Genomic DNA, 24,793 nt, shown 5'->3' with positions numbered 1-24,793 from the left:
ATTATTTTTAAAGCAGTAAAAATAGTGTAAAGATGCCAGAAAAAACAAGGTAAATGTCAGTTATAAAAAGATAATAATCTGTAACTGTAAAAAAATACTTCAGAGCATTTCATCAGATAGGAGGATAGGTTTTTCTTTGTCAAATTATCCTCTGTGCACAAATGCCATGAGAAATTTCAATAAAAATATTTCATTTTAGATTATCCTCACAACAAATTAATATTTATCCATTCTTTTATTTTTAGGATCAATTGAATGCAGCATTACTCAATTTGGAATTTGATCAGAACACAGTAACTTAAACAATTTGTCTTCACTGCCAGAAGAATAATGCCTGAATTTTGCAAAACAACTTCCCTAATCCTAAGAGAGGGAGTTAGGATGACTCATTTCTTTAGACTCTTCCTGCATGCACTCCCTCTGTACTCCCTTATTTCAAGACAGTGTCCTGTACCTCAGGACAGGTGTAGTTTGCATTGAGGTAGTTTTCTGATGACATCAGCACACAACAGCTACACTTTTTACTCCTAAAGCTGCAGAAGGTCATCTCTAGCTGATGCTGAAGTACTGCCACTAGCCCTCCTGTTTCCATCTCTCCTACGACGGGAGCCCCACCTTTTTGATTTGGAAAAATATCTTTACTGGCCTAATGTGAGAGTGCTAGTCTTATTAACACTAGAGGTTTAGAGCAGAGTTTTTAACCCAGATTTTAGCATCTGAGAGGCTATTGCTGTGCCTGGCACATAGGAAGACATTATTCCCAAATTACAGCCTCTCAAATAAACGATTAGCATAAGAAAATTATGGTATTTGATCATTTTATGGATTCCATTTGCTAGCCTTGTGCTTATCCCAACTCTAATCAAATACATGTTTGTGTGCCAGCATTTCAGTTTTAATGGAATAAAAATCTTGGTAGTCAGCTTTTTCAAGGTTTTAGCAGGAAACGAATTCTGATGCCAATGTTGTAAAAGCAAAAAAACAGCCTGTAAGAAACTGCAAGATTTGTTATTTCTCCACCTTGAAAATTTTGAAGGGAATATGTGGATTGGTTACTGCAGAATGCAAATAACCTGTTAGATAACCTGATGATTTAAATACATAATCATAGTATCTGCCTGGTTATTATGCTCATACTTTCACTTTTACTATTTGCCTGATTTAAGGTATCATAAGAATAGATACTTCAGGCCACTTCTCCTGGCTTTTCCAGAAACAGACAGAAATCAATTTGACAGATTAGCACAGATATTTCACGTTCTGAGTCATCTTCTGTGTAAATGATGAGAAGATAATTATATTTAAAAATAAAATTTAACAAGTTATCCATAGACATAATATAATTAACTGAAATATACATAAAATTAAGAACATATGGATAGTGTTTATTGCTCAATCTTATTATTGAAAGGAAGGAACTGAAGGAAAACTGGATAAGGATTTATGGAATGCAATGCTCAAATACAACTAAACAGATTTTTAGCAAAAGTATGTCTTTAATAAACTGGAGCTTATTTTTTCTAATGAAATCTATTGAACTGTAGACCATTGTACATATGGTATCTAGGCCCAAATTGTACTTCAAATACTTGAAATGCTTTTTGCTGAGCAGCATCAGGTACTGACGGGCCTGGACCACTCAGATCTTACATGCATTTTTCAGACTACTCCTTTAAAGACAGTTTTTTAATGAAAGCTATTCTGAAATTATTAGATAGACAGAATTCTTTGTCTGAATTCTGCCCAGTATCATTCATGTCCTGGCAGTTTAGTCAGAGGATAACAAGCAATTTTAAAACCAGTGAAGGAAGAAGAAGGAAGCAATTACTAAAAACCTAGTGGTTCATAATTCAAGGGTTGCTAAGAGCTTGTTCAGGCCTCAGTGCAGGGAACAGAAGAATTACTTTTGTTTCATTGTTCTATTGAACTACTGCATGTATAGCAACAGTAATCCAGCACATATTTGTGTGTTGTTCTATTAAGCTCTGTAATCTGAATGAAAACACTTGGGGTATATTTAGCAGAGGAAACAACTTACTGTGTAATAGTGCACCCAGGAAAGATATAACTACACTAGACTGTAGTGGAGGCAGGACTCAAGTGGGGTTTCCAACTTCTCAAGAAAACTTTTTTAAAGCATATTTTATGACAGTTTGAGAAATACAGTGAGTCTGCTACTATTACTTTTCCCAGTCATTCACTGGCCCCTTTGTGGACATCTAGCAACACAAATACATGTATTTCTAGTGAGGACAATATATTTTGTTATAGCATTCATAAGCATAACTGTTAATGGATGAAAAGCAGCCTAATGAAATGCACTGAACTATAAAGAGAAGATGGACCCACCGTTGACTCTAGGAGGGTGCACCTTTTAAGACTAGGTTCATAGAAAAGGCACCTAGGTCAACAGCTTGAATCACAGACCTGTAAAATGTGTAATAAAGGAATCGATTATTCAGAAAGACCGAAGGGAAACCTCAAATGTCTCTTAGTTTATTAATCCTGGATGGGCAAAAGCAATAATGAAAGGAGAGTGGACTGTATCCAGAGAAGGTGTATGCTTTTAATTCGCAAATAAAGGACAATTTTGAGTTTAGGATCCTTATAATAGTGAGTTACACTAATAAAAAGCAAGGATCAGCAAAGGCCTCCATCTTGTACAAACTAAAAATCAGTAGCAGAAGTTTCAGTATAGCAACATGTGATAAGGTTGCCTGCTGGAGGCTCTGGCTGATTTAACAATTTATTTTTCAATTTATACTGCGTCAGTACCTCCAGCCCCTCCAGGATCTCTGTGATTCTACACATTACATTAACTCATCGTTCTCCAGGCTATTCCCTGAGAAAAGCTTTCTCCATGTCCACATTACAGTATATTTTATTTATGAATGTATGGTCAGGTACCTCGGTTCTGGTCTTGTGTTTTTTAGATGCTTGGTGCTATAACCTACTGACTAAATTCTTTCAGTGGTATCGGTGATGATTGTACACACTGGTGCTGTGCTGTGAACCCATTCCAGAGATGAAGACTTGAGGGGGCACAGGAGCAGGTTTACCCACCATGTCATTGGATTGGTAATTCAGATTTAAGAACATGTAGTCTCATTTATTTCCTCCAGTTTTCTATTGTAGATTCTTCAAGTACTTTTTAACATCCCCCTCTACCTTTGTGCAGGATTGGATTTTTGGGGGTCTCATTTGAAAAAGAATCCATTATTTCATAAGATCATTATTGTGGCACTTTGTGTCTGTGCGCGCGCGCACATGTGCAATTTCTACAAACTACTCAGGACAGGCAAGAAGCTTTGGGAGGAAGGCTATTGAATGAATGCAAATGAATACAATAGTATGTTTCAAATCTGGATGTGGCAACTCCAGAATACAGTTGTTGCATATCCATGAGGTAGCACAGGGAAGGGTACTTAGCATCATGCACAGAAAACACAATTAGAACTCATTTCAGGCACTGAAACTCTCTTAAAAATTGGTTTTCATAATTAAAGTTGTTACTACACTATGCCACAAACTTTTGCAAAGCAGACATCAAATAAGGCTATCATTTCTTACTTGGTGGCACTGCTCCTTAACCAGATCTGCCTTCCTTCTGCCATTCCCTCCCCTCTCCAGCCTTTCCAAACCTCTCCACCATGCTGTGCGGTGCATCAGTTTAGGCAACTGGTCCTGCTGCAGAAGGACCTGGAAGAAAGTAAAGAACATTACTTTCAGCCGATGCACCGCAAGGCTTCATAAAAAGAGACGTGTTGTACAATGGAGACTGGCTCAGAGAGCTGGAAAAAAGCAGCAGGGACTACCTCAGCCAGCACTGGCACCAAAGACATTCATAGGGAACCAGACTTAAATTTCAAACCAGTTTTAGTCTGAAATAATATTATGACACTTGCCTTGCAAAAAATCAGGAGCACCATTCTTTTCCCACATGGTCTTGATTGTACATCCTCTTTCCTTTTTACTTGAAAGGCTTGTGATTTTGATTCACAGCTCACAGTGAGTGCAACCTAACCTACTTCGGTATCTAACATTAACCTTCAGCACAGTAAACTGTCAGTAAAAAAGAATTATGCTCATTCCTCCCATAATTCAGTTGCTGTATTTAAACAGCATTAATCGTACAAAACCTTCTTTTTCATTTAATGAAAGTATTTACTTTTATGAAGTTGGATTACTGATACTTGAAAAAATACAGGGAGATAAAATGTATTAACTCGTAAAATATAGGTTTACAATTTTCAAGAGCACTTCATAGAATATGCATTTATACTTGCTGTTAAAAGAAGATATACTGTTAAAAAGCTTGTATTAGTATTTTGCTCTAACTGGGAGAGTCTAAGAACATAGGCAAAGCAGTGTTTGTGGGCAGAAGCAGTGTATTTTTCTGGACCAGCAGGAAAAAGCTGCAAAATAATTTATAAAATATCTAAATTAATTCTGAGCAGTTGCTTTTAACTTTTATTTAGCTTTGAAATATGCTGCTTCTATTTCAGGCCTGGAAAGCATTTCCGAGCAAATGTTGGGTTTTTTTTCTGTTGTTACAATCTAGTTTTCCTAAATTATCTTATTTTATTTTATAGGTCATTCTTATGCAAGAGGCTAAAAGTAATTAAATTTGCAGGATGAAAACATGGCACAGGCACTGCTGGTACCACCAGGACCTGAAAGCTTCCGCTATTTTACTAGAGATTCTCTCACCGCTATTGAAAAGCGTTCTGCAGAAGAAAAAGCTAAAAAGCCTAAGCAAGAACATACAGATGATGATGATGAAAATGGTCCAAAACCAAACAGTGACTTGGAGGCAGGAAAGACACTGCCATTTATTTATGGTGACATACCTCCAGGAATGGTATCTGAACCTTTGGAAGACCTGGACCCATATTATATCAATAAAAAAGTGAGTGAATAATCTTTTGTACAAAATAGAATATAATTCTCTACATTAGAAAAGTTTAATCACAAAATATGATGGTTAGAGCCATCAAGCCACTAAATATAGAGAAACATCCTTTCATCTAGCAGAACTAATTTATGCTCTTCTATCTTGTGAATCCTTCAGCTTCCGTTGAGTTACTGTTATTTACCTTAGTGTAAGGAATATATAGCTTCCTTGAGCTTGCCTGAACTTGAGAACGTGACTGAATTTTCCAGATTTCCATGTAGCAGTGAGACTGGATATGATGAACGAAGTGTTCCAAGCATGATTTTGCAGTGGAGATGGTTGTAGCATCCATCCAATTTGGTGAGATAAAGGACTGTAACTGTATTCTTAGCTTCTGTTATAGCTATGTAACATATGTAAACGTATATCTATATATGTATAAAATATCTATCTATATATATCTGTAGCATGTAGAGACTCTTTGTAAATCTTGGGTCATATAAAACTACCACAGTGAAAACTATTGCTTGAGGTGCTTCGGATTGCTATGATAGCTCTCTGTCAACAGCTGTCAATTAGAATTTTCTGGCAGACACCACAGAAAAGCTAGGTTTTGAGAAAAATTGAAAAAAAAACCAGTTTTGTTGTTCTGAAGACTAACAGAGTTTTTATGCAGAAAGAGCAGAGCAAAGAGTTAGGTGTTCTGAGAGAAAAGTAATGTTCCTGAGTTATGTGTGTGAGGCTATAAACACAGTTGGACCATTAATGTCATAGTCATGCTTCATGAAGAATTTAAACTCCCCTTCTGATTTGCACAGTCATACGAAGTCCACATTTTCACATGATCCGCAAACCAGGGATTTGGAGATAGAAAGGTTAGTTCAAACAAATCCATCCAAGTAAAAAGTTTGCCCCTTGACCTTTTTAAAAGTCAGGTTCTGCAGTAAAGTATATGGTTTTTGGTCTTGTTGCAATGATACATAGAGTCTGGAAACAGACTACCTTTATACGACTTAAGAGAAAGACAAGGAACAAACAAGCGTATTTGCATATCGCTGGGATTAGTTGCAGACTCTGTTAAATTATTCCAGGATCTGAAATAGTCCAGCCTTGGAATAGTTAAAAATACCGTATGTCCTGCGCCGATTAGTAAAAGGTACAGCTGATAGTAAGAGCAGGTTCTCCTCTGTAATCTGTGCGCTTGTTTCTGCATGCTCCTTTAGCAGCATGAAGATGTTCTCCCAGTTTATGATAGACCTGCAAAGTGTTGTGGGTAAGGAACGTGAAGGAAGATGAAACAGTGGATAATAATCAGAAATTCAAAAATGTGGAAGGTGTTTTATGGGCAAGTGCTTGGGATTGTCTTTCCTCATCTTTCTGAAACAGAGAAGGAAACGGACACAGTTGCTTTGGTGGCAGCTTGAGGCATTCCAGGCTACCATCCAGATAAGAATGTGGATGTTGAGCAACTATAAAAAAAAAAAAAGACATAAACTATTTTAAACTGTAAAGAGAGTTATTTTGTTAGGAAAAATCATGCCAACAGTGCTGTCAATTTTGTGGCTAAACTTGTGGTTGGCTTTGGTTTGCAAAACTTGTGTTTAAAATTATGGCTTCAGTAATAGGAATGGAAAATAAGGCAGAATCCATGTGTAGTTGCATAACCTAACAGTTGCCAAAGTTAAATAAACAGTGCTATAGATAATACAAGTATTAACATTATTAAGGAAATTTAAAGAAATGAAAGCTCAGAGAGGGAGTGTTGCCAAGGGTTATTTTCACTTATATGGTTTTGGTTATATCAACAGTTCCGTACAGATTCTCACTTACAATAGAATCGTGTGCACTAAGCCCTTTTCTTGACTAGCCGCAAAATAATTCAGGCATAAAGGTGCATATATAAGTTCAGGACTAAAGTTCTCTAAACAAGTCTTCTACAACTGAAGTATCAAAAAACCTGAGAAGTACTGAAATATACTTTCTAACCTCCAGGGATCAGAAATTGTAGTCAGATTTTTTGGAACAAAAGTAAGAACTCAGGCTACTGGTGGGCTTGTTAGTCTGTGAGAGTAATTAGCAAATCTTTTGTCACGAGTGACATCTGTACTTATGTTACGTACCAGCCTAATGTGCTCAACAGAAAACAAATGGACATCTTAAATGATGAACTAGAATTAGTCATCCTTCCTCCAGTTTATAGCAGAAACTGCTCTCAGTCATTGACTTGTCAATGCAGGGAAAAACGTATGTGAATTGGAGTCTGTCTTCAGGCTCTGCTGCAGCGGTGACCTTGGGACAGGCAACATCTTGCCACCATTTCTAGCTGGGTGATGAACTGTAGGGCAGAGAGAAATGCCAGTGAGTGCAAGTTCGCTCTCTGTCATTCTCAATGCTACGCTTGATGTTATTCTGTGAACAGGCAACACTCCTTTACCTGTCTTCTCTCCCACTGTAGGGAGGTTTGCTTTTTCTCCCAGGAATGGCAGACCAGATAGGCAGTAAAGGCCACAGAGAGGGCAGCATTTTTATAATCACAGCCAAGTTTTTACAGAGAATGGAAATCAACATGGAGAACAGTGATACTATATAGCTCTGCTGAGAGCATAACAAAGACTCTATTATGGTAGCACAAAGCAGAGCCATTACCATTGACAAAGAGCAAAAGGAATGAATAGTCATGTCCTGAAGAAATTTCAAACAGCACCAAAGATGCAAGTAAACCTCACACACAAATACACTTGGAATAAAAATGAAAACACTTAGGCGATGACCACCAACAGGAACAGAATGAAAGTGAACACGAACTGTAGCTTTATCAGGTCAAATTTCAAAAGACAATAACTACTTAATTTTGGTGCTCACATATAAGGAAAATAAGAGCATATTGTTAAAAAAAACCACAGTATTTTTTTAAATAAAAAATTTGTTGTGATAAGATGCCAAATTCTGGTGTGTGTTTGTCTCAGACTGCTCAGAATGATGTCAGCTGGCGATATACTCTTTATTTTTTTGCGGAAACATTTTTAGAAGATACATATAATTTATATTGGCAGTGTTTAAAAATCTAAAATGAAAGCAAAAGTATTTTAAAATTATTGTTAATTGTTTAGTGACAGATATTTGTCCTTGTCACCGTATATATGTATATAATTCTGTCAAGTATTTATTCCAAATACAAACTGGCATTTAGAATTACCCATTTGTTGTTTTGGTTTTGTTAGTGTTTGCTCACAAGGTAGAATGTATTTCATTAATTTGTAACTCTGACTTTAATCATCATTAAATAAAATTGAAAATGTTTTAGTAATGAAATGTCACATTTTGCTACTACTGATGAACTGACATTGGTACTGATAATTCTTACCAATTTTAATAATATCGGAATTCAGTCCACGTGCTGGGAAATGTAGCACATTGGAAAACTGGCTGTGGAAGGCTTAATCCACTGTATTCATAGAAATCAGTTATTTTCCTACCACAGGTAGACTGTAGAATGGAACTTGAACGTCCTATGCGGAAAATGGAATCGTTTAGAAGGAGGTAAAGGCATTTATGAAGTCAACACCGTATTTTAATTTTGTATTTCTTTTTTGCAGACTTTCATAGTACTGAATAAGGGAAAGGCAATTTTCCGATTCAGTGCCACATCTGCCTTGTACATTTTAACTCCTTTTAATCCCATCAGAAAAATTGCTATCAAGATTTTGGTACATTCATATCCTTTTTTCTTAATGTTGATTTAAGGATTGTAGTTTAAAACTTTATAATTAATGAAATAATACTTTTTATATGGATATACTAATTAAGTCCATGTGGGTTTATTATGCTAACTAAACATATGCTGATCACACTTAAAAAGCAGCAATATCACATGTAAATTGCAGTATGATCTTCATTCCTACCAAGAGAATTCTCTACTGAACCACCTAAAGCTGTCAGAGTTTAAATATCAGGCTTTATATACAAAAGGAGACCTGATCCCATATTAAGCCCTGCAGCTAAAGCCAAATTAGTAACAAACCATTGCACTTGAACATATCTAAGGTCACACTTTTACCAAGACCAGTAGTACCATTCATGAACTAGACTCACTTAGCAAGGACAAAAGAGCGTGAGCAAAGAGCTGCTTTTTCAGGCATACTTTTTCAGCATTGTGTTTTCAGCATTGGGGTGGGTGTCCTATAAAAGATCCAGGTCAGAATAAAAGAAAATATTTTCAAATGTATTTCAGTCATGTCCAAAGAACAACTTGGGCGTAAACAACCTACCTTTGCCTAACGATCTTTTAGAATGATCCCCCTGGCTTCAATGAGTAACAGCGTTTCGGTACCCACTTCATATTTTTACAGGCTTAAGGATGTGTTTAAGTTTCATTTAAATCCTAAACCTGCCACAATTATAAAAGTAATGCATTGTTTTACAGTAAGTGCACTATAACATGCCAGATGGCATACCATTTAAAATAGATAAAATTACATGCAAAGCTTTATTTTCAGATTTTATTTAATCTCACCTTTTTTGTACATATTTTTATACACTTAATGTTTTTAATTATTTCAGTGCTATGAAACTGTCATGTTTTTCTGTGTTACATCCCTTGACTATAATCTACATTATTCAGCATGCTTATCATGTGCACTATTTTGACCAACTGTGTATTTATGACCATGAGTAACCCCCCGGACTGGACAAAGAATGTAGAGTAAGTTAAACATTTTTAATTCTTCATTTTTACTACATGTGGCTCCAAACAAGAAGGAAATTTTGAAAGTTGCATGTCAGAATGGGCTTTTCCAGAGTCATGAAGAATCAGATTCCATGAGATCATCAATGTCTTTCTGGATTCCTCCTGAATAATTTAAATGGTTTAAGAGTAATGCCTTGGTCTTTAAAATTGTGTCTGAGGAATGTCTGAATTCTACAAACACGAGCTCTTGTCCTTGGGTGTTCTGAGCTGTAAATTGGAAAACGAGCTCCAGAAATTCAATGTGCAGTAAAATTGTGGCACGCCACTGGTGAGGCCAGCCATATATTGCTTGAGTATCCATGATCTTAGCACAGTGGGACATCCATCGTGGCTCACTGATGTGAACTCACAAGTGCCATCCACAGCAAGGACACACAACACCCAAGGTGCAAGAAGCTCAAACCACTGAGGAAAGGGCCTTACCTATGAAGGAGAAACAAAGAACTTACTGAAGTAAGGAAATGACAGAGTATCTCTGTTTCTTTTTCTTGTTCATGGTTATACATGCATGTTTGTTCTCTAACAAAATACAGATACACGTTTTTCTTTAAAATATTCTGTTCTTTGAAGTAATACTACTAATGAAAAACCTAATTCTAGCCACTTGTAGTTTCTTTCACTCCCTCACGTTCTCCAATAGCCATTATTGATTTCTATTTATTTATTTCGCTGCATTAAGGGATCTTACTCTGTATGCTATATCTAGAAACTGCACTAGTGTTCACCCATTCCCAGTACGCTCAACAGTGACTATGGCTTGTTAGGGTTGCTGAGAGTCTTAAAGGAGAGCAGTAGGGTCTGTAGGTAGATTGCCTTTACTTTGGAGGGCCACACAGACCCACATGGGTCTCAGGAAGTCCCTGCATTATGCTGGTTGTAACTGACTATTCTATGATTTTAAATGAGTGGTTGTTGCCACACCAGGTAAATCGGTAATCATGCTCCACATCTTCAAGAATAACACTCTGGGCATGCTTTCTTATATTCAGTGATTATTTATGAAATAAACCTGGTTTATAGGCATGAGTATAGTCATTATCCAGACATTATTTTCACAAAACACTCTGATTTTTAAATAAAAAAAAATTATTCATTTTTTGTAACATTTAGACATACACCTGACTTGTGAATGCAAGCAAAGAGGCAGCCCTGTAGTGCCAGAGAACGTACATATAAATATCAAAATCCGAAATGTATCTATAAATACTGGAACCTGAAGTTATTTGAAAGCACAAAAACTGGGATTAAATCAACCTTTTAGAAAATGAATAGTACATATGTTTCAGGTTAAAATTTCATCTACTGAACAATGATTACATTCTTAAGTGTTTGGGACAAGTTACATTAATGATTTCCTCCTTCTAAATACTTTTTCTTTTCTTGTAAGACATCTTTGATAAAGAATGACACAGTCTATAGCATAATGATGCAAAAATCCGTTATTCCTGCTTTGATACTTTTCAGGTACACCTTCACTGGAATTTATACCTTTGAATCACTTATCAAAATTCTTGCAAGAGGCTTCTGCTTAGAAGGTTTTACTTTTCTGCGAGACCCGTGGAACTGGCTTGACTTCAGTGTCATTTTAATGGCGTAAGTGGTTCAAGAACTTTTTAAGCTTTTAGGGCATGAAATTAGTGGCAAATATTATTATAATAAATATATTGGTTTTTAAGGATTTAATTTCCGCAACCTGTGAAGTTTAGACACCGTATCACACATATTAGTACTCATAAATCAAGGTAAAATATGGCAGGAGCCAGCACAGACTGTCAGCTGCTAGTGTAATTACTGCTGAGGGACACTAATTTCATGTCCTACGTTTTCCTGCTCACCAGAATGGAAGCCATTCCTTTGATTTCATGTCACCGTCCTATTACAAGCTAATTAGTTTACATAGCTGTTGAAATACAAATCAGTGAGTTTCACTTCAATGACATTTAAGCAAAATTGAGGAAAATAAATAATTTTAAAAGCAAGGTGTAGTGAAGAGACAGGTAAATTTTGAAGTATGATTGCTAATATTGCCACAGAGGTTTTGAAGACCCACATAATTAGTATAAGCTCTGCCTCAATTCTGAATAACTGTGATTTAATCCTACAGGTATGTAACAGAATTTGTAAACCTAGGCAATGTTTCAGCTCTTCGAACTTTCAGAGTATTGAGAGCTTTGAAAACTATTTCTGTAATTCCAGGTAAGAAGTAGTTGGTGTAAGGTGTTAGGCCCCTTGTATCTCCAACTGTTATTTGTGTGCTGTCATTGTGTTTGTGTGTGAACTCCCCTATTACAGATATGTGACAGAGTTTGTGGACCTGGGCAATGTCTCAGCGTTGAGAACATTCAGAGTTCTCCGAGCTTTGAAAACAATATCAGTCATTCCAGGTGAGAGCGAGGTTAAACACCGAGGCTGACTTTTGTTCCATTGAAGTTTAATTCACTTCTTTTGAGCATGAGTCTTGCTGTTCACTGCTCGTGTTGCAAAAAAAAAAAAAAAAAAAAAGGCATGGATCATAAGCACGGATTATGATTCTTTGCCTTTTCAGCATTAGCTTCTTTTATTTTGCAAAATCAGCCTTTGAGTTTAACAGATTCTTGCATGAAACATAAAATATGAGGCCTATGGGTTATTTTGCTTTGTTTTTCCACATTTTATTATGACAAGTTGTCTCTTTTACATTAAAAAAGCTTTAGCGCTATGGCTTTCTTGATTTTGAATTTTTTCCTTTATTTTACCACGTAAAATTGACATTAGTCTTAAAAGGGCAACCAAGTAACTACAAAAAAGCTACCATAAAGGTGATAAATATTGCACAGGAAAATTTATCGAACACAAATGATTTTTTTTCCGACAAATTACTTGCAATTCTGTCTCATAATATCTTCATGCTATTGTGAAGTCATATTTAATACTAACTGGAAAGTGAATTATTGGCAGAACATTAAATGCATAGCAAAATTAAGAAGTAAAATCTGTAACAGGAAAGCACGATTGATAAAATTTCCTGCTTGAGAATAACATTAGATGTTATTTATTGGAATATATGTACATTGCATATTCATAAAAAGGAATCTTTTTCTTTCATTCATCTTCACAAGCTCTGAGGCTGCTCATGAAGCTTTACTTTTTGAGAAATAAAAAATAATTTCTTTCAAGTGTCTGCATGACATCTTAATTATATGGGAAGGGCAAAGATACTCTTTGATAAATCTATGGAACTTTTCTCTTTGCAGGCCTAAAGACTATTGTAGGAGCCCTAATTCAGTCTGTGAAGAAGCTCTCGGATGTTATGATCCTGACTGTGTTTTGTCTGAGTGTATTTGCACTAATAGGGCTGCAGCTGTTCATGGGCAACTTGAGGAATAAATGCCTGCAGTGGCCTCCAGACAATTCTACTTTTGAAACAACTGTTATTTCCTACTTTAATAGCACAATGGATGAAAATGGTACATTTGTTAATATGACAGTGAGCACATTTAACTGGAAGGATTACATTGAGGATGAAAGTAAGAATGACTGATGTATCTATTTTTAATATATTTGTGAACAAAGAATATTAAACAGTTTATATTTCTGCTTACAGTCACTGACTGACAAAGATCAATTACATATAATAAACAAGTACAATAACCAAAGGGTTCCTAAACAAACTACAGAGCGATCAGCAGATAGTGACTTTGATTTTATTACAATTTATTTTTATTTTAGTTTGTAGTACTTTCATGTCCGATTGATTTATTCATGTATATTTCTAATGCTTTCTACACAGCTCATTTTTACATTTTGGAAGGACAAAAAGATGCCCTACTTTGTGGTAATAGCTCTGATGCAGGGTAAGACCCTTTCAAAAATCCTCTGTTATGTTCCGTAGAAAAAGCAATAACATGAAACCTATCCATAGCAGTTGCAAGTCCATATTCAGCAGTGTTACAGAATTTACAGTTTTGCTGCTAAACAATGATTTCTTACTTAAGTCAAAATATTTCACTCTCTGGCTAAACAAAATACTCATTAATAGCTTTTTGTCCTGCTTGATTGGAAAATGATGTTGGCATTAGTGATAAAATTTGAACTCCTGTAAAGTCTTTTTTGGAGATGTATTGATTGAAGAACATAGGATGAAAGCAAAGGGTAGAACTGAGAAAGAGAATACGTAAAATATTAAGAAAGCACAGCAGTGACTTCATAGTTCAAGTCTGAATCCTTTTTTTCAAGCCTGACACTTTTTCGTTACTGGGAAATTCTGCCATACACCTGTGCCAGTTGTAAGCCTAGAACTGTTAGCTGAACTCCGAAACCTACCTGGCAACAGTGAAGAAGCTTATTAAAAAAAACTTCTCGGCATTATGCAGGAGATCCTTAACTGAACAATTGGATTTAGCTAATAATATTGTTTAATCTGTCTGTAACCTTAACAACATTTTAGCAATTATTTCTGCCAGGAAATTATTCATCTGGAATAAAGATTCTATTTGCAAAATGTAACCGAGAAGAATTTAAATATCTAGGTCATTTCAACCAGTGAACGATGGAAGGGGTATTTTTCATTTACTCTCTTATTAGTTCATTTCTTAGGACTTTTTTTTTCTGAATGAATTTAATTCTAATTCATTGACTTGCTGTGGAAAAAAATAATGCACATTGTTCCAAATGATAATAAATATGTTCTAGAAGGAAATAAAAGTTATGACTAAGTGCCTCCTGTTTGGTTTTCACATAGGCAGTGTCCAGAGGGATATATATGTGTGAAAGCTGGTAGAAACCCCAACTATGGCTACACGAGTTTTGACACCTTCAGTTGGGCTTTTTTGTCACTATTTCGGCTAATGACTCAGGACTTCTGGGAGAACCTGTATCAGCTGGTAAGAAATTTTTATGACATAAAAAGTAAACTTTAGGTGACATACAAAGTTATAAATAGGCTTATTTGTACATGAGCTAAAAGCATAATGCTGTTGCAGTAACAATGGTAAGTGGTGGAGTAATGTATAGATATGCTTTCTACTCCCTAGACACTACGTGCTGCTGGGAAGACATACATGATATTTTTTGTTCTGGTCATCTTTCTGGGCTCTTTCTACCTCATCAACTTGATCTTGGCTGTGGTCGCCATGGCCTATGAAGAACAGAATCAAGCAACCATGGAAGAAGCAGAGCAGAAAGAGGCAGAATTTCAACAGATGCTGGAACAACTGAAGAAGCAACAAGAAGAAGCTCAGGTAATGATGGAAACTGTACTTTCTGAACAGCCTTATTCTGAAGGCAAGGATAATAACCTATGAATTAGAACATGTATAAGCTGTGCAATGAATTACAGAAAGAAAAAAGTCTTGTCTACCATGCAAGTTATAAAAGTGGAAATAGCCAATGAAAATCAGGAACTAACCAAATAAATAGCAAAAAAAAGCAAGCTCATGGTACAGAAAAGAACACTACTAAGTTTACCAAAAAGGTGTAACAGTAAAATATTTGTGATAATTGTATCCTAGGAACCTGACTTTAAGTAGGATAGTTCATGATGCTTTTATTTTACAGGTCTTATGAACAGCATGAAGAAAGTCTAGTGACATTGCTTCTGGTTTATATTCTGAGTGAAATTTCCAGGCTTGCTGCACTTAATAGTTCTTCCCCAGTATTCAGAAAATAGAGAGAAGAATTGTAGTCAGTGTTCTTTTAGGTTTCTATCCAGTAAGGTATTTAAGCATATCCCTAATTCAAGCACAGTGAAGTCAGTCAGAACGTTATATAAAGTTGGAACAGACTGGCAATATTTGTAACAAAGATATTACTTCAGAATTCTTTTAAAGTTATCTTTGTTTTCTTTGAAAAGAGAAGAAAATTATTTAAAGTTTTATGAGAAAAAGACATTTTAATAGATATTTTCGTGTGCGGTTTTCTTATCTGAAAGTAAAATACATGCAGGAATTCAGCTCTAAGAGTCAGACATCTGTCTGATTTCTGGACTGATTATCTATTGCTTTTCATCTAGCATATACTAATTTTCAACAGGACTATGTTTATAAAATGCTAGCAAATTAGAATCTTCTATGAAATTATAGATTTAGTAGTATTTTGCAGATACTTTCACTAAGTTAGAATGATTCTGTAAGGTGCTAATAGAAATTAAAACTCTCCATCTTTTTCTTGAGAAGAAAGCTTTATGCATGACCTGTGAAATCGAATTAGCATGTGTCTATTTTAGTCATTAAACCTTATCTCTTCCAAATCACTAAAGAAAAAGCAGAATTCCGCAAAATTAAAAATAAAAACAAGTCAAATATCAGCAGAGCACTTTTTTTAAAAAAATTATATTTTCATTCATAAAAGGCACTAAATTACATTATATCAAAAGATATCTAGATAAGATCTAGATAAGACGACGCTTATGTAGATGTTTTTCTTTTTAAGAGTGGAAATAGAGACAAAGCTGATCCAGGATTAGGAAGAAAAATAGAACCATATGAAACAGAGACTACAAGGAAGATTGGATAAAGGGCCTAGAAAGTCATTACTTTTTAAAATGAATGCCCACTCAATTTATTATAAGAAAAGCAGTATTACAGCCAAGATCCCTTTGTACATTAAAATATTAGCAGAAAGTATGCATTACAAGGTGGATCACTGAGCTGCTGAATTGGTTGCCGAGATGGAAATGAGTGTGGGACCCATCTCTTCACTCCCTTGATGCTGAACCTATTCGTTCGCAAACCTACGTCATCACGGTGGTCTTTGGATTGCTCCACTTGTTTGACCTTTGGTGTTAGTATTATGAAGTGGATGGGTGATGACTCAGTATCTGCTGCCTTTGTTTCTGTTAGAGCATTTAAAGAACTAAATTCTGAAATTAGTACGACAAAATTTTAAGTATCACTTTTTTTTAATTAATAAACACTTCAGAATCCTTTTTATACTCCAATTAGCAGAAAAAGTCTGTATCAAGTCAACTTATATAGCATGGGTTGTATATTGTGGTGCAGAAAGCCATTAATTCATACTGTGATCTTTCAAACTATCCTTTCCCACTGGGAAGAGATATCTCACAATTCCTGAAATACTTGGCATTGAATATAATATGTTTTGCCGGATAATCACTAGTCATCTTTGTTATATAACCGTAGTCTCTTGCCGTTTATCACACCACCCTTTTTGTAAGCTCACAGCAGCCTATCAACTTCCCAAACATATTTTCCAATGCAGAATTTCATAGCAATCTCCCAGACAATTCTTTCTAGGAAGAGTACTAGAGACACTCTCAATTAGTCCTTTATTTGATGACTAAATGAACCAGTTTCCTTAATGAACCAAATCAGGTAGGCTGACCACTGTAGTTGAAGATACTGGTCCCAAGTTTTTGGATGGCTCTTCACTCCAGTAAGTCATCTCATCCCATTTCATCACAGGAGAAACCTAAACTTTTTCTTCTTTATGGCCACAGCAGCAACAGGCAATAAATGTACGTTTCTGTATCTATAACAAAGACCTAGAGTGCTGTTACAGAGGGAAACGTGGGGGGCGGAAACATGAAGAGGCAGTTAGGGCTGGAAGACACATCTAGAGGGTGTGTCTGTTGCCAGTGAAGGTAGAATGAAAGTAAGGGGAGTGTCCTTGCTGTGAAAACAGTGAGGCGAGCCTGGATTCAACTACTTGTAGGCTGCTAGTTGGATTATGATGCATTAACTTATATGGTGGATATTAGGGATTAGTTTTCTCTGTAAGGACTCAGAATCAGCCTAAGTAGAGCATGATGTGGGGCTTTTCTCGAGAGAAAATGGGGAAGCAGGTCTGAAATACATGAAAAAGCACCATGTTTATACTTTTCTGACTACCTGAATTTTAGATCAGTGTCTTCTGCAGCAAGACTTTAAGGAATAGTGGAATAGTAATGTTATTGGTCTGCTGAAGTTAATGCTTCAAGTAGCTCATGCTACTAAACTGTGAGGAGTTATACAACACAATAGTTTATCTTCAGTTCAATTTGTTTGTGTATATTTGGATACTCAGGGGTGTACAACCAGCAGTATTACCACAGTGATAATAAAAACAGTTGATAAAAGCCTATAAAATTATTCATTTTTGGTCTACTAAGAATACCTTGCTTTATAATCTGACAGGCAACAGCAGCAGTAGCAGCAGCATCAGTTGCATCAAGAGATTTCAGTGGTGTAGGGGGATTAGGAGAACTCTTGGAAAGTTCTTCAGAAGCATCAAAGTTGAGCTCGAAGAGTGCTAAAGAAAGAAGAAACAGAAGGAAAAAAAGAAGACAGAAAGAAATGTCTGAAGCAGAGGACAAAGGAGATATTGATAAGTTCCCCAAGTCCGAGTCAGAGGACAGTATCAGAAGGAAAAGTTTCCGCTTCTCCACAGAAGGAAGTCAACTGACATATGAAAAAAGGTTCACATCTCCTCACCAGGTACAGCACTCTTTTTTATTAAATCATGTACATCTACTCAATTTGGTTTTGACTGACATTACAGCAGCTTTACATATTGGAAGTTATGTAAAACGTGAGTGTAGGAGAAATCAAGTGGTAGCACGTTAACAGTGTTACAGTTTGATATGGTTTGACCCATTCTATTAGCAAAGGGATAAAAAGAACCTACCAAGGATAATTGTAAACATCATTAAAATGTTTCTGAAAATGTATTTCTGAAGATGTATCTGGTAGACTGGAGAAAGAATCAAAGGCTCTTTGATATAGTACTCTCATATTTGCATTAACAAACCATAGGTTCTCTGTTCTTCATCCATTTCAAAACTATACAAATATGTATGGTTTTTTTAGCAGACCACATCATGAAAATACCCTGCATAGGAAATTCCACACCACCATTAGTTTCTATTGTTTTCCTTAATTAGCTTCCTTAAATAGTAGATTATGAGAAAAGTAGCTCTAGTACTCCACAATAAAGACAAACTATATAGGGATCGTTTGGGCTTATAAGATTTTAGTCATACTCTCCTTTTTCATTAGAAATTCATTATACAAGATGGACAATCATTGCAATCATAGAAAAAATAGTTTAGGAAGGACACCTGGAAATAATTTTGTCCAACCTTCAAAGCTCTACTCCCTTAAATCAAAGGATCTCTTCTCTTGCTTAATGAATCCTTTGCTTATTTCAAGTGTACACACAGTAAGTGTATTTGTGGAAAAATCACTCAAAATGCATCTCTTCAAAATGATCCTGTCTGGTCTCAGCCAATAGATGACATTTACCTACCATTACTACCCCTGTTTAACTAACAATGTTTATCTTATTTAATGTTCATACCAAGTGTGTTATTTTACAGACTCATATAAAATATGAGATTCAGTGGCAGAAACACTTCATACTGAAATATATGCACTGAGGGGAGGAAAGCTTGATTTGGGACAAAGATTCAGTAATTAGTCAAATATAAGAGATGATGCCTGGTCTGAAAAAGAACACATTTGCATTTCTAAGGAAGTGAAAGAATGTTTATTGTAATTAAGAAGAATGACCAGGTTGTTCTCTGGATAAGAAATACATAAAATGTAAGAAAAACTAATCATTAAGTCTATCTCAACTCCTTTGAGTAATATTGTAAAAGTGTATTTCCAATCTAATAAAATGTACTATTAGTTTTGGGTCAAAGTTGCTCTAAAAAGTCTTTCATTAATTGGAATGGGCTTTGAGTCAGGCTGATACAAAGGAGCTGCAGCTGAAGATCTCATCTTAGACTGCACAGCCCTGCCCCCCATATATATGTGTCCATACTTCATAGGTAAGGATGGCGAGTGACTTGACAATGCTAAAGAGTCACTGACAGAGTCTGAGTAGAAAGGAATTTCTGGCTGCTAGTCCTGAGCTTGATAATAGGCCTCTCCGTTGTCTAGTCTAAATTCCTGATGCTCTTTTATATACTTCAGGTGAAGAGACTGATTAAGGAGTATATTATGTTTATATTAAATACACTTTTTGGTGCACGGAAAAAGTACTTAATACAGAAGCATGTATACTAAGAGAAGGAGAATTTAAGACAGAATTCCATACATAATAAACTTTCTGTAGCTTTATTAACATACAGGAAAACATGGTTGCATGTATTTGTTCATACTCTGAAACTCTCAGAAAGCTTACGTCCTGTCAATTGTCATGAAGAACTGTGAAACTTCTGCAGAAACTTAAGAAGCTTAGGAAAGCAAGGCATTTCAAATTACTTTTGGTAACATTAAAAATAATGTGAATTCACAGTGCCGAATAAATAATTAAAATCTGTTAAAGTCAAGTTAAAACAAATATTATATACGTCTTAGATTTGAAAGAAAAGAAGGAAATGGTGAAATAGACAGGAAACAGCTCATCTTGAGACATCATGAATTACACAGCAGGCAGGAAATAAGTGACAATCTGAAATCATATTTTAATTAATTTAAAATTTTAAAATACAAAGACAATTGTATCAAGCAAATAATCTAATTGAGGATTGTTTACTAATTAAAGACTGTCTTGGTAATTGTTTTTGCAGTTGTAAAAATGTTTCAGGGCAAGGGCTGCTTGTATATAACAAATAAAACTGAGCTGCCACAAGAGTGGAAGGATTACAGGCAGTAGAACTGGTAAAGGAAGAGCTGATTTGTCTTGTAGCCATCCAGTTAGCTCCCTGGTGAAACAGGGTGGCAGAGCATGAAACGACGCAGCAGAGTGGTAAGGGGAGATAATCTGCCCAGTCAGCCCCTGTAGAAGTTTTGTCCTTTGACACAATATTCCATGTGCAAATGAATGATGCAGCCTGCAAGAAAAGACAAGCTTTCCTTTCAGACCTTACTTCCCAGGAGCATGTGGACACATATATTTCTGCCTCCACGTGTGTTAGAATTGCAGCCATTTTGGCTTATATCTTTTGTCTTAATCCAGCAGGAATTTGCAGAGCAGGCATTACTCCTCCCAAATCCCTGAGGAGCCTGATCCATTTAGCTGTGCTCAGAGCATGATAACACATATTGGAAAGATTGGACTACAAACAAAACACAGCAGCCATGGAAACATTCTCTAAAAAAACAAGGGTAGCAGTGGTAGTCAGACGAAACCTAGTGAGCGTGTGATTTTTTGAAGAACTGTAGGTTGGCCAAATACATTTACAAAGAAATGTACAAAGGGTGCAGTAATTAGTTTACCACTTTGTCAGACATCAGTGTCATGCTCTATAGCAGCTAGAGCTTTTTTTTAGATAAAATTGTCTTTCAGGATAAGAAAAACAGTACTTTTTCTCCAGCCAAGTTTGCATAAATGGGTGAGCAAAGCCATTTGGCTGATATTCTTCAAGTCACTCAGCCTGAGGCTGACAGCCAGCATAGAAAATTTCAGACCAAATTATTAAAATTTGGTATAGCTGTAAGAGAAAAAAAAAAGCATCTCACAATGGTAAAAACCTGCCAGCCTTTATAACAGGCAGTACTACCAGTTCAGCACACACATTATGTGTGTGCATGTATAAATCTGAGTATGCATATGCAGGGTTACATAGGGATTGATGTATGTATAGTTTCAGTGTTTGGTTTTCACAGTATTAATATAGGCTTATATATTGTAGTGCAGTTTTCACTTTCACTTTAATTATCCTGGGATAAAAACCACTGCTATTACATATGAGCACTTTCCACCTGCAAAACTAGTGAAAAATTGAGAATCATCTCAAACCAGGTTTTTGATGTACCAAGGTGGGAAGATTTGTACAAATGCAGAATTGAAGAAAGCTTAGCACAGGGTTTCTTTTTCCCACAATTAGTAATCATTTTATTTATTCATGAATGCTGTTAATAAAATATGTAGCAAGGGAGAAGAACATTCCATTAACTAGCTTCTACTGTAATTAAAAGATGAATTACCAACAACCACTGATTTATTTTTCTCATTTGTAAGAGGATATCTTTAGGTAACTGTGTCCCTGGTGAATGCTTGCTCTGAGAAGCCTGATGGCCAAGTAGACCCTTCTGGTAGGTGGGCAGCCTGCTATAGCCCCCAGAGTGCTATGTCCAAGAGCGCTACTAGTCATGTTCATGCTCTACCTCCAGAGCTTCCCCAACCTGTTGCCTCTGTCTTCTATAGTACTGCATAAATAGTATATATATGTTGTTCCCACACTATTGAGCCTATTGTGAAGACGGCAGACAATTTCTTTACATCGATGTAGACTACCAAACCTAAGACCACTTCTGCCTCTAGCAAATAGAATACAAAACAATGATCAGTGAGCGTTATCAGTTGTTATCCCTAGGAATCCAGGGGATGAAGACGGCAAGAAGAGTAAAAGATTTTTAGCGCTGTTGTAATAGAAGAAGGAATAAAAGACAAATACCTGCAAAACCTTGACAGTGATGTTAAGAACTGTCTCCAGCAGAGTCACAGGTCCATATCAATTCAACCTGCCTTCTTTCCTCAAAACTAACTTACTTACGACTTCTGCACAACTTGTCCTCTAACCTGCTACATTACATTAAAAAGAATATTCCCCCTCTACTTCAGATCCCCTAATGAGCACATTCCTTAATGGACACACTGATACTATTGAAGAAAAAAGTTACTATTCTTCCTCCAGCACTGTAAGTATTCTTTGAAAAGCCATGAACTTAGAACTTTAGTTCTAATGCTGTACTGTTTTGGTTTGTTTTAAATCTTTTACAGTCTTTGCTAAGCATTCGTGGTTCCCTGTTCTCACCAAGGCGCAACAGCAAAACAAGCATTTTCAGCTTCAGAGGTCGAGCAAAGGATATAGGATCTGAAAATGACTTTGCTGATGATGAGCACAGCACTCTTGAAGACAATGAGAGCAGAAGAGATTCTCTCTTTGTTCCAAATCGACATGGAGAACGGCGCAACAGTAACATCAGTCAGACGAGTGTGTCATCTAGAATGGTACCAGCCCTTCCAGTAAACGGGAAGATGCACAGCACTGTGGATTGCAATGGAGTAGTTTCCTTGGTTGGAGGACCTTCAACTCTAACTTCACCTACTGGTCAGCTTATACCAGAGGTAATTATAAGTAAACCAGTTTGGTTCAGGCACGGAATTTTTTTGTACTGCTTACTTCTGTATGCCTTATCATTTCTTAGAGCTGTGAGAACAGACTTGCAATAGTTTCTAAATAACAGAACATAAGGGGAAAAAAAGTCCTCAATCTCATATGTCTGAGCCTCAGGACAGTATTATATTTGCCTTGTCTTCAGCAAGAGATCAGCACATATATAGAAGAAAACATAAATTGTATTTAATTTGTATAGTTCCACCTCATCAACAAAGGTAGACATTTGATATATAACTAAGGATATAACTTGGAAATACGTATAGGAAAACACCTGCAAAATTAAGCAGAATGCAGTTACTGCTCCCATGATAGTTAATAGAAATACCCTCTACAGAATTTATCTTGAAAAAATTTTTCTCATAACTTTCATGAGAAAAATATGTACAATTCCTATGTAGCTTTGCAGTTACATTACACTTCAGTCTCAGTTTCAGACTTCTGTAAGCTCAGATGTTCTTTCAAACTTTAAAAAAATCAAGCTTTTTCATACATATTCTTTTAATATGGATTCAGTGTGGTATTTTGGTGGCTATAACAGCACTGTATTTAAATTGAAAAATATTATAAATAAGTATTGAGATTTCATTACTACTGTTACATATTTCTCTTTATTTTTGTTTCTCTCCTATCTTGATATAGACCTTCATACCAGAAATTCAATCAAATTACCTTAGAGGTTCTATTTCAGATATACATTCACTTGAAAAAAAGATTTAGCCATTTAACTCAAGAGTATTCTCTAAAGAAGTAGCACAAGTGAATGCTCAAAAATAGGTTTTCATCTTCACACAAAGATAACCTTGAAATCCCTTATGAGTTCTGAGGAATTTTTATTCCTTTTCTGTATGGGGACAGAATAATGAGAAAAAGAGTGAGTGGTTTCCATGAATCACAGAATCAGTGGCAGAGCAGGAACCAAGATTTAGGAACTTTTTAATCCCACTCATGTGTTTAGATACCTAGGCCACACTCTGGAGGAAAAGCAAAGCAACTCTAAGGACATCTACATGCTACAGAGTAGTGACATGTTAGGCTGGGTATTATTGCTTTGAAAAGGTAATTAGAAGCCGTACAAAACAGAGAGGACTTGCATATTCATTGCAAGAATATATCACAAATTCTGTATGAGCATTGTGGTGGTTGAGAATTAGGAAGAAGAAATATTAAATAAGATGTGATTTCTTTTTCATATAAAATTTTCCAACTGCATGTACTGGGTTAGGAATGCAGCACATAGTATTAGAGAGGTAATGAATTCCTACAATTATAATGATGTTTCTTGTATCAAATTTACTTTCTTAAATTATAGTTCACTTTTTGTGTACTTGCACTTATTTAACATGACTAGCTGCTGGAAATTAAGGTGACAGGTTTCAACTTTGATCATTTTTTTCTTGAAAGAATAATGTTAATCACTAGCAAAAAGATACGTAGCAAAAATTTTGTTCACTCATCCATTTAAATGAGAACCACCTTTGGTCCCACAGTTGATTATTTGTAGAACTGTACAAAATTCCCACTTAGTTCCTCAATAAAGAACAAAGAATTTCCTGCGGGAATAGAAACCTTCAGTGTGTAAGAAAAGTCTGGTATGCTGCACAAAGCTGATTTTGATTATCACTACAATATTTATACAGTAAATATTGTTAATTGGCTGTTGAAAATGACGGTTTAATTCCTCAGTATTTAATTTACAGGGCACCACTACAGAAACAGAAATAAGAAAAAGAAGACTGAGTTCTTATCAAATTTCCATGGAAATGCTGGAAGATTCTGTTGCAAGACAAAGGGCAATGAGTATAGCCAGCATACTTACAAATACAATGGAAGGTATTTGATGCATTTTATCTCACAGGCAGTTCAGTGCATTTCTCTAACTACATGTACAGAGCAATTATTTACATAATTTCCTTTGTAGGTGTAAAACTGGACATGTGAAATCTCTGAATATCAGACACAAAAGGCTTTTGAGCTTTCCTAAGATCATGTACACATTCTAAATGCTTAGTCGTTTCTTTTTCCTGACACCTTCCAAAATATTACTCTGTTGAGTGGACTAACAGAGACAAAACAATCATAGCTAGGGGACTGCCACAGCCCCAAA

General features: G+C 35.8%; 1 protein-coding gene across 1 annotated transcript in view; it reads left to right on the top strand.

The window, feature by feature from the left end:
* LOC142057402 (sodium channel protein type 2 subunit alpha-like) overlaps window positions 1-24,793 on the top strand; it is an 80,648-nt gene that overhangs the window by 12,377 nt on the left and 43,478 nt on the right. The window contains exons 4-15 of the mRNA XM_075093337.1: window positions 4,593-4,909; window positions 8,491-8,609; window positions 9,507-9,596; window positions 11,106-11,234; window positions 11,934-12,025; window positions 12,875-13,147; window positions 13,411-13,474; window positions 14,362-14,503; window positions 14,654-14,860; window positions 17,753-18,052; window positions 22,290-22,637; window positions 24,387-24,519. Of these exons, the coding sequence (XP_074949438.1) occupies window positions 4,643-4,909; window positions 8,491-8,609; window positions 9,507-9,596; window positions 11,106-11,234; window positions 11,934-12,025; window positions 12,875-13,147; window positions 13,411-13,474; window positions 14,362-14,503; window positions 14,654-14,860; window positions 17,753-18,052; window positions 22,290-22,637; window positions 24,387-24,519 (2,164 nt within the window). The 5' untranslated portion in view covers window positions 4,593-4,642. The remainder of the gene's footprint in view (window positions 1-4,592; window positions 4,910-8,490; window positions 8,610-9,506; window positions 9,597-11,105; window positions 11,235-11,933; window positions 12,026-12,874; window positions 13,148-13,410; window positions 13,475-14,361; window positions 14,504-14,653; window positions 14,861-17,752; window positions 18,053-22,289; window positions 22,638-24,386; window positions 24,520-24,793) is intronic.

The sequence above is a fragment of the Phalacrocorax aristotelis genome, chromosome 5 (assembly GCF_949628215.1).
Source record: "Phalacrocorax aristotelis chromosome 5, bGulAri2.1, whole genome shotgun sequence".
Lineage (NCBI taxonomy): Eukaryota > Metazoa > Chordata > Aves > Suliformes > Phalacrocoracidae > Phalacrocorax > Phalacrocorax aristotelis.
This window is presented reverse-complemented; position numbering and strand designations above follow the sequence as displayed.